At 37.1% G+C, this 10351-nt stretch overlaps 1 protein-coding gene across 1 annotated transcript; it reads left to right on the top strand.

Annotated features, from left to right (window-relative positions):
- Positions 1-6246: 6246 nt before the first annotated feature.
- Positions 6247-8479, top strand: LOC103401030 (putative F-box protein At1g65770). Its single transcript, XM_008339734.4, has 2 exons — positions 6247-7683; positions 8200-8479. The coding sequence occupies exon 1, from the start codon at positions 6422-6424 to the stop codon at positions 7676-7678; it is 1257 nt and encodes a 418-aa protein (XP_008337956.1). The 5' UTR covers positions 6247-6421; the 3' UTR covers positions 7679-7683; positions 8200-8479.
- The last annotated feature ends 1872 nt before the right edge of the window (positions 8480-10351 follow it).

Below are 10351 nucleotides of genomic sequence, written 5' to 3' on the forward strand. Positions count from 1 at the left end.
ATCTAAATGGAGTATAATTACTTGAGTTATAATTAAAATCAACCAAAAAAAAAATTTAGAGCATGGTAGAACCAAACTATAACATAAAGGTGATTTCTCTTATGCATATGGAGGTCATATTTCTTTTATTCACATACAGAACCTAGAAAAAATTTCAAAGATGAAGTGTTTTAGCCACAAACCAAGTTGGTACATATGTGAATAACCTTGATATCATCTTTTATGAGCCCTTTAGGATTGGAGCCCTGTGCAAATGCACCTATTGTACAATTTCAATCTCCAAACATCACTATGTTACTTATGTATTCACATACTATAATATGAGTAGATCATAACTTAATATTTCATGAAAATAATAATATTAATAAATAGATACACATACTATAACTAATAATAACAATGCATTTAATAACACACCATGTGACAATACTACCGTCACACTAAAATGTTTCTCACAAAATCACTAGGGTTGTTATGATTAGATTTACCTTTCAAGTCTTAAAAAATGAAGATACAATCTTTCAACTTGATAGGCTTCAAGGACGTCCAATCAGCCTGCTGTGGATCAGGAAAGTTCAATGGAGAATTGCCATGCTTTTTTCTCCTTGGCCCCAACCTTTGTGCGAATCGGCACGAGTTCTTGTTCTGGGACAGTTATCATCCCACTGAATATGCTTCGAAATTGGCAGCACTTACCCTCTATGGTGGAGGAACAAGACTTGTCACACCCATGAATTTCAGTCGGTTGGTGGCTACTCATGTTAATATCACTTCCTAATGACAAGATTCAACACAAAAATAAAGTGGAAATGAATCTTCTCTTCTCTTTTTATGTAAAAATAAGTTAAATTTGTGAGGGTTTGTTATTTTGAACCATGTTTAAATTGGAATAATTAGCAATAATTGCGACGATATCTTCAACGGAATTGGATTCCATCCAAATCCATTTTGTGGGGATCCTAGGGATCTCCAGATCTTAGCTATCCATCGTATATCGTGCGGTAAAAAATCATTTGACTTTTTGTTATTTAAAATTAAACACAAATAGTATCTGACGAAAACTGGCTGCATGATGTACGATGAACAGCTAAGATGTAGGGATCCCAGGGATTCCCACAAAGTAGATTCGAAGAGGATCCACTTCCATCTTCAAAGTGTCACAGAAGTTCTTTTTTCCAATATAATAAAGAGTATTTGCTTTTAATATAAGATAATACTTGCACTCCTCTTGATTATTTTTTGCGAATAACGTATCTTGATCGCAAAAATTTATAAGCATAACTGTTCAATTTCTTAATTTTCATTTGAAGATCACTCTACAAAAAATCATTTCAATTGAATATCATTTAATCATTCAAATGTATAGAACAAATCGACGGTGTAGGTATTAAGCAATATATTTATGATAAACCGTTCATTTATTTGATGTATTTTGATAATTAAATGATCTCCAATTTAAATGGTTTTTTTGCATGAGTGATCTTCAATCGAAGATTAATAAATTAAACAATTCCAATCATTAATTTCATTCGGTCAATATATGATATTAGCAAACAGGGGATATATGTGTATCCCCTATAAATTAAAAGATTCTGATCAATGATTATATTCGGTCAATATAGAGTATTTACAAATAGGGGATTTGTGCATCCCTATAAATTAAACGAGTCCGACAATTGATTTCATTCGGTCAATATATAGTATTCGCAAATAGGGGAATACATGCATCCACACATAAGGAATGCAAGTATTATACTTCAATGGAGATGATGAGTTCATGCAAGTATTATACATCCTTGTGGAGGATGAGTTCATTCTCCCTTACGAATAACATATCTTGACCGTACAAATTTCATAATCATAACCGTTTAATTTTTTAATCTTTATTTAAAGATCCTCTTTACAAAAAATAATTTAAGTCATTTAGTTAAAAAAAATAAAAAAAATATTTGGGAATGAGTAGGTACACCACCAATACCATCAAGTGTTTGCCTAACAAGGAGTTTTCCACTGAATTTTGCACCACAACGGAAAGGGTGCCAAATTGGACCATCTCACCTTCTGCAATACCTACCTGGGTCCCACTCATGACCGTGCCCCATTCGAATTGAATCTCATCCGGATACAGGCATTCTCACAGTTTAATCATTCATCGTATATCATGCGATCAGAAATTATTTGACTTTTTTTTATTTAAAATTAAATATAAATAGTACCTTATTAAAACTAGTCGTACAGTATACAATAAACAATTAGAATATGAAAATTCCTAGAATTTCCACAAAATGAATTTGAAAATGATCCTCTTCCGCCCCATTCCAGCCGGCACCTGCTTTACAATAACAAGCAACATATCATCAAATTTAGCACACCTGCTACACCATCGAACTCATCAAATTTAAAAATAAATAAAACAAAAAATTAGGATAATAAATTACTTGTACCAAAACCAGAAGCACCATCACCTACAATTAGGGGTGGGTTCAAAAAATCAAAAACCGAAAAAAATCGAAAATCGAACCGAATCAAATTCTTTTAGTTCGATTTCAGTTTTAATGGTTTAGAAACTGAACCGAACTGAATTAATTAAATTTATTTTATTTTATTTTATGTATTTAATTATCTGTTTTGGGTAATATTTTCTAAATCTAATTTGTAAGCTCAAATGTGCTAAGCCCAATGTGTTGCCAAACTTTAAACCAAAAATATTAAAAAAAGACTTTAGAAACTCTAAACCCTACCTATTATTTCTTCCCCACATAAGGTTCCGGAACCAGACCTCCTCTCGAAGTACCTACATCCACTCCACTACACTGTCTACTTCTGCCCCAGCTTCTTTTTCCAAATCTACTATCATATAACATGTAACAGAATCCATAAACATTTATTTTGGGCAGATTACTTGCATAATTTGTGATGGAAAAGATCCAACACACACTAAATAAATCCATGCTCACATTACTTTTACTAATCAAGTTGTCAACACGCAGTTACAAGCAAACAACCGTGATCTTTGAACAACATCATACAATGGGGTGTTTTGATATAGGCGCCTCAGTTTTGAAATTCTTAGATTTAACATCCATAGCTTTTAGATTTTTGATCAAACATTCTTATCTAATTTTTAATAACAAAAATTACATATATTTGGTTTACTAATCAAATGACAAATTAATATCACCTAAATCCTAAAATCTAGGAGATATATTATCCCATAATTCATTTCAAACGACATTTTTCATTACTCAAATAAAAAATATCATTAAAATTCTAAAAATACAACTAACATCCTATTAAACATAACGTACCAATTATCTCACATCCCAGCCTGGCCCCCACCACATCCCGGGCTCGACTCTGCCGTAACACGATATTATCTGTTTTGGGCCCCGACCATGCCCTCACGGTGCATGATGGCCGTCACGTAAGGGTGACGTAGCCGGCATGCCTCGATCTAGGTCAGGGTGTGTCAATTATGGACATGATATATGAATGCAATTATGTATTAAACATAACGTACCAATATCTTGGTACATAATTGGTACATTATATAATCTTAGTTTTGGTACGTATTAATATTTTGGTACATTACAGATTACTAATTTTGGCATGTTATGTTATTCTTGTTTTAGTATGTACCATGGTATTGGTACAATGTGGTAACTTAACTTTGGTACGTACAATCTAGTGGTACGTTATGACCCTTAAAAAAGAGAGAATTTTTCATATTAAAAGTTTGTATTGAAAATTAATTATATCAAATTCTTAACAATTAATTATTGGGATAATGACTCAATAAAAAATTTCAAACTTATTTTCTTTCCAAGAATTTAGGGATTAGATCTGATCAGTTTCAATATAAATAACTCTTATTTTCATTTTTTTTCTTTTGTTTTCTTTAAAATTTACTTAAAATGATGAGTTGGAAATTAAAAAATGACATGGATAAAGATGGAAGCACATTAATCAAAATACGAAGCGTTTTAATAAAAAGTTGAAAACCCACAAATGTTTAATTAATAAGATGTAGAATTGGAGGGCTTTTATCTAATTTTACCTTAATTTTATTGTGTATACATGCGAAGATACAATAAATCCTTCTTCACATGCAACTCTTTTACATATGATGCGGTAGCATATTTTCGTTCTGAATCGAACATTACACAAAAGCAGAACGAGTGACTCACAACAATTAAGTTTCTATGGTGGGTAAAAAAAATTGAGTTTATTTTCAATTCTTGAATTCAGTATATTCATAAATTTGATCTGAGGGTAAAAGACTATTTACTATCCTCATGTTTCATGGTTTTCAACATTTAGTATATCAAGTTTTTTTCGTCTCAGAGTCATATCTAAAGTGTAAATTTTGGGACAGTCTCATACATCCGTTAGTCAAACTGTTAAATCTGCCGTTAATTGTGACGTGGCGCCCATGTGGACAATGACTGGACGCCATGTGTCAGCCACGTTTTTTTTTTTTCTTCTTCTTCTTCTTCTTCTTCTTCTTCTTCTTCTTCTTCTTCCTCCTCCTCCTCCGACTCCGACTGCAACTTTTTTTTTTCTTCCTCCTTCTCCTTCTTCCTCCCTCTTTCTTCCTTCCCCTTCTTCTTCTTCTTCTTCTTCTTCTTCTTCTTCTTCCTCCGACGACTCCGACTGCAACTTTTTTTTTTCTTCCTCCTTCTCCTTCTTCCTCCCTCTTTCTTCCTTCCCCTTCTTCTCATTCTTCCTTCTTCTTCCTTCTCCCTTCTCCCTTCTCCTTCTCCTTCTTCTTCCTCCTCCTCCTCCGACTGCAACTTTTTTTTTTTTTCTTCCTCCTTCTCCTTCTTCCTTCCTCTTTCTTCCTTCCCCTTCTTCTCCTTCTTCCTTCTTCTTCCTTCTCCCTTCTCCCTTCTCCCTTCTCCTTCTCCTTCTTCTTCCTCCTCCGACTCCGACTGCAACTTTTTTTTTTCTTTCTCCTTCTCCTTCTTCCTTCCTCTTCCTTCCTTCACCTTCTTCTCCTTCTTCCTTCTTCTTCCTTCTCCCTTCTCCCTTCTCCTTCTCCTTCTTCTTCCTCCGAATCTGGGGAAGTTTTTTTTTTTTTCTTCTTCCTCCTTCTTCCTCCTTCTTCCTTCTTCCTTCTTCCTTCTTCCTTCTTCTTCCTCCTAATCTGCCCATATTTGGTTTTTTTTTTCTTCTTCTTCCTCCTTCTTTCTTCTTCTTCCTCCTTCTTCCTCATTCTTCCTTCCCCTTCTCCTTCTTCTTCTTCTTCTTCCTCCAAATCTGGGGAAGTTTTTTTTTTTTTTCTCCTTCTTTTTTCTCCTTCCTCCTTCTTCTTTCTTCCTTCCTCTTCTTCTCTTCTTCCTCCGAATATGCCCAGATTCGGCTTTTTTTTTTCTTCTTTCTTCTTCTTCTTCTTCTTCCTCCGACTGCAACTTTTTTTTTTCTTTCTTCTTCTTCCTCCTTCTTCCTTCTTCTTCATCTTCCTCAAAAAAAAAAAAAAAACCTTCATCTTCCCCAGATTCGGAGGAAGAAGAAGGAAGAAGGAGAAGAAGGGGAAGGAAGAAGGAAGAAGGAGGAAGGGGGAAGGAAGAAGGAGAAGAAGAAGGAAGAAGAAAAAAAAAAAAAAAAACCGAATCTAGGTAGATTCGGAGGAAGAAGAAGAAGAAGAGGAAGGAAGAAGGAGGAAGGAGAAGGAAGAAGGAAGAAGGAAGGAGGAGGAAGAAGGAAAAAAAAGAAACTTCCCCAGATTTGGAGGAAGAAGAAGGAGAAGGAGAAGGGAGAAGGAAGAAGAAGGAAGAAAGAGAAGAAGGGGAAGGAAGGAGGAAGGAAGAAGAAAAAAAAAAAAAGTTGCAGTCGGAGGAAGAAGAAGAAGAAGAAAGAAGAAAGAAGAAAGAAGAAAAAAAAAGAAAAAAAAAAGAAAAAAAAACGTGGCTGACACGTGGCGCCCAGTCATTGTTCACATGGGCGCCACGTCACAATTAACGGTATATTTAACAGTTTGACTAACGGATGTATGAGACTGTCCTAAAATTTACACTTTAGGTATGACTCTGAAACGAAAAAAACTTAATGTACTAAATGTTGAAAACCACGAAACATGAGAGTAGTAAACAGTCTTTTACCCTTGATCTTATATAATATGGAATCAACCATTTAAAGGAATGAAAATAAAATAACAATAATTAAATAAAAATTAAATAAATCTGACAAACTCACCCAATCATTGTTAAATAGGTTGATTAGAGAACAAAACGGATATGGATTCACTTACTATCCGACCTGTCATCTCAGACAATCTGAGAGTTTTCTTATTTGTTGACAAACTGAAATCCCCATCCAATAAGGATTTGACAAATAAAAGGGCGCGAATTAGTGGGGAGGGACCACACCAAGATAAACAACCATTTTTCCGTTGATTCTCCATTCGCCCCAGTCAATCAAGATGGAGACGAAGGAGTGGTCCGATCTTCCAAAGGAGCTATGGCCGGCAATCGGAAATCGCCTCGACAACCGCCTCGACGTTCTCCGATTTCGCAGCGTCTGCAAGACATGGCGCTCCTCCGTCTCCCCTTTTCAACAACCCGTTACCCCTCCTCTGCCCCTCAGCTTCTCTTCCCCTCCCGCCGGCGAGGATGGCGGAGCTCTGCAGACTCAACCCAAAGCCCTACTCTTTCAAATCAAAGTCTATCGGATGGAATCGCTCGTCGGCGAAAAACCCAATTCGTCAAAACCGTGGGTGGTGAAGTTTGAGGAGTCGAGTTCCGGGGACTTGCGATTGCTGCATCCAATCAGTAACAAGCCACTCAGGTTTTCCCCTGCATCTAACTCTTTAAAGGAATTCAATTTGTTGGACTTTAAGATGGTCGAATTGCAAAAATCGTATAGTCTGCAGTTTAGGAATAGTCTCAATGTTGTTACGGCTTGTGTGAACAAAGTGGTAGTCATGGATGCAAAGAAGTTGAATGATTGTGGTATTTTTATGATTTGCAATGGCGGAAAGTTGGGTTTCTTGAGATTCGGGGATGAGAAATGGACCCATGTGGATGAACAAAACTCACACTATGATGATCTTATTGTGTATAAGGGTCAATGCTATGTTGTTGATAGATGGGGAACAATTTCATGGGTCAATTCTGATTTGAATGTGATCCAATTTTCGCCTCCGTTATGTGGGTTTGGCGGGCGAAAGCATTTGGTTGAGTCTTGTGGCGATCTCTTCGTTGTTGATCGGTACCTTGACAAGTGTGAAATGGAAAGGTTCCCAGAGCACAATGTTGAGAATGAAAATGTTAGTGTTTTTGGCCCTAATTTTCAAGCTCCTCCTCATCCTTTCGCCTCTTCTGTTGACGGCGAGGCTGTTGATTTTAAAGTTTATAGGCTGGATCAAGAATGGGGTAGGTGGGTTGATGTGAAAAACTTGGGAGATCAAGTGTTTATTTTGAGCAATGATGGGTCTTTCGCCGTATCCACCAGAGACGTTGGTAGAGTGAAGGGAAATTGCATTTTATTCACTGATCAAAAGCTTCCTCATTTACACGGAATTGGGGGATCAAAAAGGTGTAACACTCGCGTGTTCATGCTAGAGAGTGGCATCATTCGGGACGGACATGCTTTGTCCGCCTTTAACAAAATGCTCCATCCACCATCCAGTTGGCTCCGCCCTGTTCTTGATTTCCGTCGGCATCGGCTTGCTGACTGATTAATGTAAGTGTGATATGCTTTATTCTTCTCAAAATGTGAAATGTTTACTGTTTACTGTTTACATGCTTACAAAATTTTTGTTTTTGCCACTCGGCGAAACAAAAAGTGCTTTGTATTTTCAACTGAATTTCATCTTCAGAATCTGATAGCAGATAAGCAATTTTCGGTATCATTAACAAGGCTAGTTCATGCAGTCTTTTTCCTAAAGAACATTATCATTGAGCTCAAAGGATTGTAGGTTTCCAGCGATTACAAACCCATGATTTAGTGCTCATGTTATGACAATCTTCCGTAGACACCGAATGGCTATATCGAAAATGTAAACAAATTGATGTATGATAACGCGCGTTTTAAAGAAAAACGAAGAAATACAGGTTTTCTTCAAAACCCGAAAAAGTTCTATCGCGATTCAGGAGGTAGATTGAGAGCATGATTATTCCCGAGTATTGTGTACTGATAGTGTTTCACTTGGAAAAAATAGGATTTGTTTGTTATTAATTACTTCTCAACACTTGACAGGGATATTGCTGACAGCGATTGAAGACACATTTTCTGCATCTCTCGGAGGCGGAATATCCAGTATCCAGTTTCTCATGAAGAGTGATTTGTAGAATCATCTGCTGTGAAACTAGTGTAAAATCATCAATCTAGTTTATCCGATGTGTAAGCATGCGGTTTATCGATGTTATTGTGGATGTATGTATGCAGATTATGCAATCCGTTTCTTCGTTGAACTCAAATCTTTACATGTAATTGGTAATGTAATGCGTTTCTTGAATAAGATTCCCCTCCTCACCCACCCCTTTCCACTCTCTTCTCCCATCATCCTATGACGACACTTGCTTGAACTCGTTGTCATCCTTAGCACGCATTAGAAACCATAAAAATTGGTGGAATAGTTCGATTGAAGAGCGTAATTTTCGGAACTTATCATTTCTAGGTTTTTGTTCTTGAGTTTGAGTCTTCTTGTTGGTCAAAACTAAATCGAAATGAAGAACACAAAACTTAAATTTCTTGAAAGATAAGTAATTTCGCGCTCTCTCTTTCAACTTTGGTTTCTTTAATTTCGTGACTTCCTTTTGAAATCGTAGCACAAAGGTTGTAAACTACAAACATTCACGACAAAACTCTTTTGATTTTATAAAATTTGAGTGATGATCGATGGACCAATTGGTTTTAGTTGTTAGTTTTTCAATTTTATTATAATTTAACAGACCAAAAATTGAAATTTTGGATTTATATATATTATCTAAATACAACCACATATCAACCACTAAATTGTAACAAAGCGAGAAGAACAAAAAAAAACAACTTCTCAATTATTACGACTAGCTAAGAGATGCATCTCATGGAGTACATCGACACAGGAGAATCAACCGCGGGCGCATCGTACACCCTTGGATGATCGCTCTCCAATCCGTAGTCCATCATCGGACGGTGATCCAAGTCCTCATCATGATCGTACACGAAATCAGGCACCTCAATCTCGCTCCTCCTCACGTGCTCCCACAAATAATCGGGGAAAATTTGGAAAAATAACCAAATTTTAGATCTCATATAGAATTATAACCACTATCTTAATTTTATGATAATTATAACCAAAACTTGATGTAAAAGTATTAATTTTATGATAATTATAACCTTTAAACTACCTTAAAATGTTGAGGATTACTGCATGTTGATACACAAAACCGGAAGTTTTAGAACAACGTAAATCCGACCGTGAATCTGCAAATAATGTAAATAACATAAGATGTATCGTGGTTCACCCCAAGGTTTGGGCTACGACCACACTGATTGTATTTCTCTGACTGTATGTATGGATTACAAGAGTGAGGGAGAGTCTCCTAGAGAACGAGAATGTTGTTGTGTTTGTGAGGGTATTGCCCTGTGTTGGGTTCACTCTCCCCTTTTGTGAGGGGGGAGGAGTCCACTTTTATAGAATAAGGGGCTCCTCCTTTTACATAATTATAGGCTAGGTAATGAGGCCCAAATGTTGAGGCCCAATGTGTCAAGGTCTGAGGCCCAATATGTGTGGTACCAACAGTAGTCCCCCAAGTCTTCAGTCAAGAGAGTCTTTTGGCTGGAGACTTCAAATCCAATCCATGTACGGGCCAAAGTGGCTAGATGTCTTGAACCAGTACTCAACCTAAGACAATGTTCAACATAAAGCAATACTTGGCTAGAGGTATCACACGTTACGAGACTACTCGGCTGGAGGCTATGCTCGCGGCGAGGCGTTTGCTCGGCTGGAGGCGATGCTCGTTGCGAGGCGGCTCGGCTCGTGGTATTCCTCATTGCAAGTAACTATTTTATGTCGACATGCACTCAGTATATGTTGATTCTCGACATGACTCGGGTCCGCTTGTCGGGTTCGCATATTGGGTCTATGTGTCTGGTTCGCAGATCGGGTCCACAAGTCGGGTCTTTGAGTCGGGGCCATACGTAGGGTCATCGAGTTGGGGCTATCTGTAGGGTCATCGAGTTGGGTCCAGGCACATAGGTGTCCCAATAAGCGAATGTCCGAGCAAGTGTGTGTCCGGTCAGACAAGAGATCACCATGAGCACGTGACTCATCAGTCTATAAGTTGGTAGACTTCTTTAATCAGCAACAATGTTGATCAGTGGATCTAGTTGCTCAATAATTCCTGACAATAAATGACAGTATAAG

Source organism: Malus domestica, chromosome 15 (genome assembly GCF_042453785.1).
Source record: "Malus domestica chromosome 15, GDT2T_hap1".
Taxonomy (NCBI): domain Eukaryota; kingdom Viridiplantae; phylum Streptophyta; class Magnoliopsida; order Rosales; family Rosaceae; genus Malus; species Malus domestica.

Excerpts from the sequence above, each read along its gene's own strand:
- LOC103401030 (XM_008339734.4), top strand. The coding sequence starts at position 6,422 with ATGGAGACGAAGGAGTGGTCCGATCTTCCAAAGGAGCTATGGCCGGCA.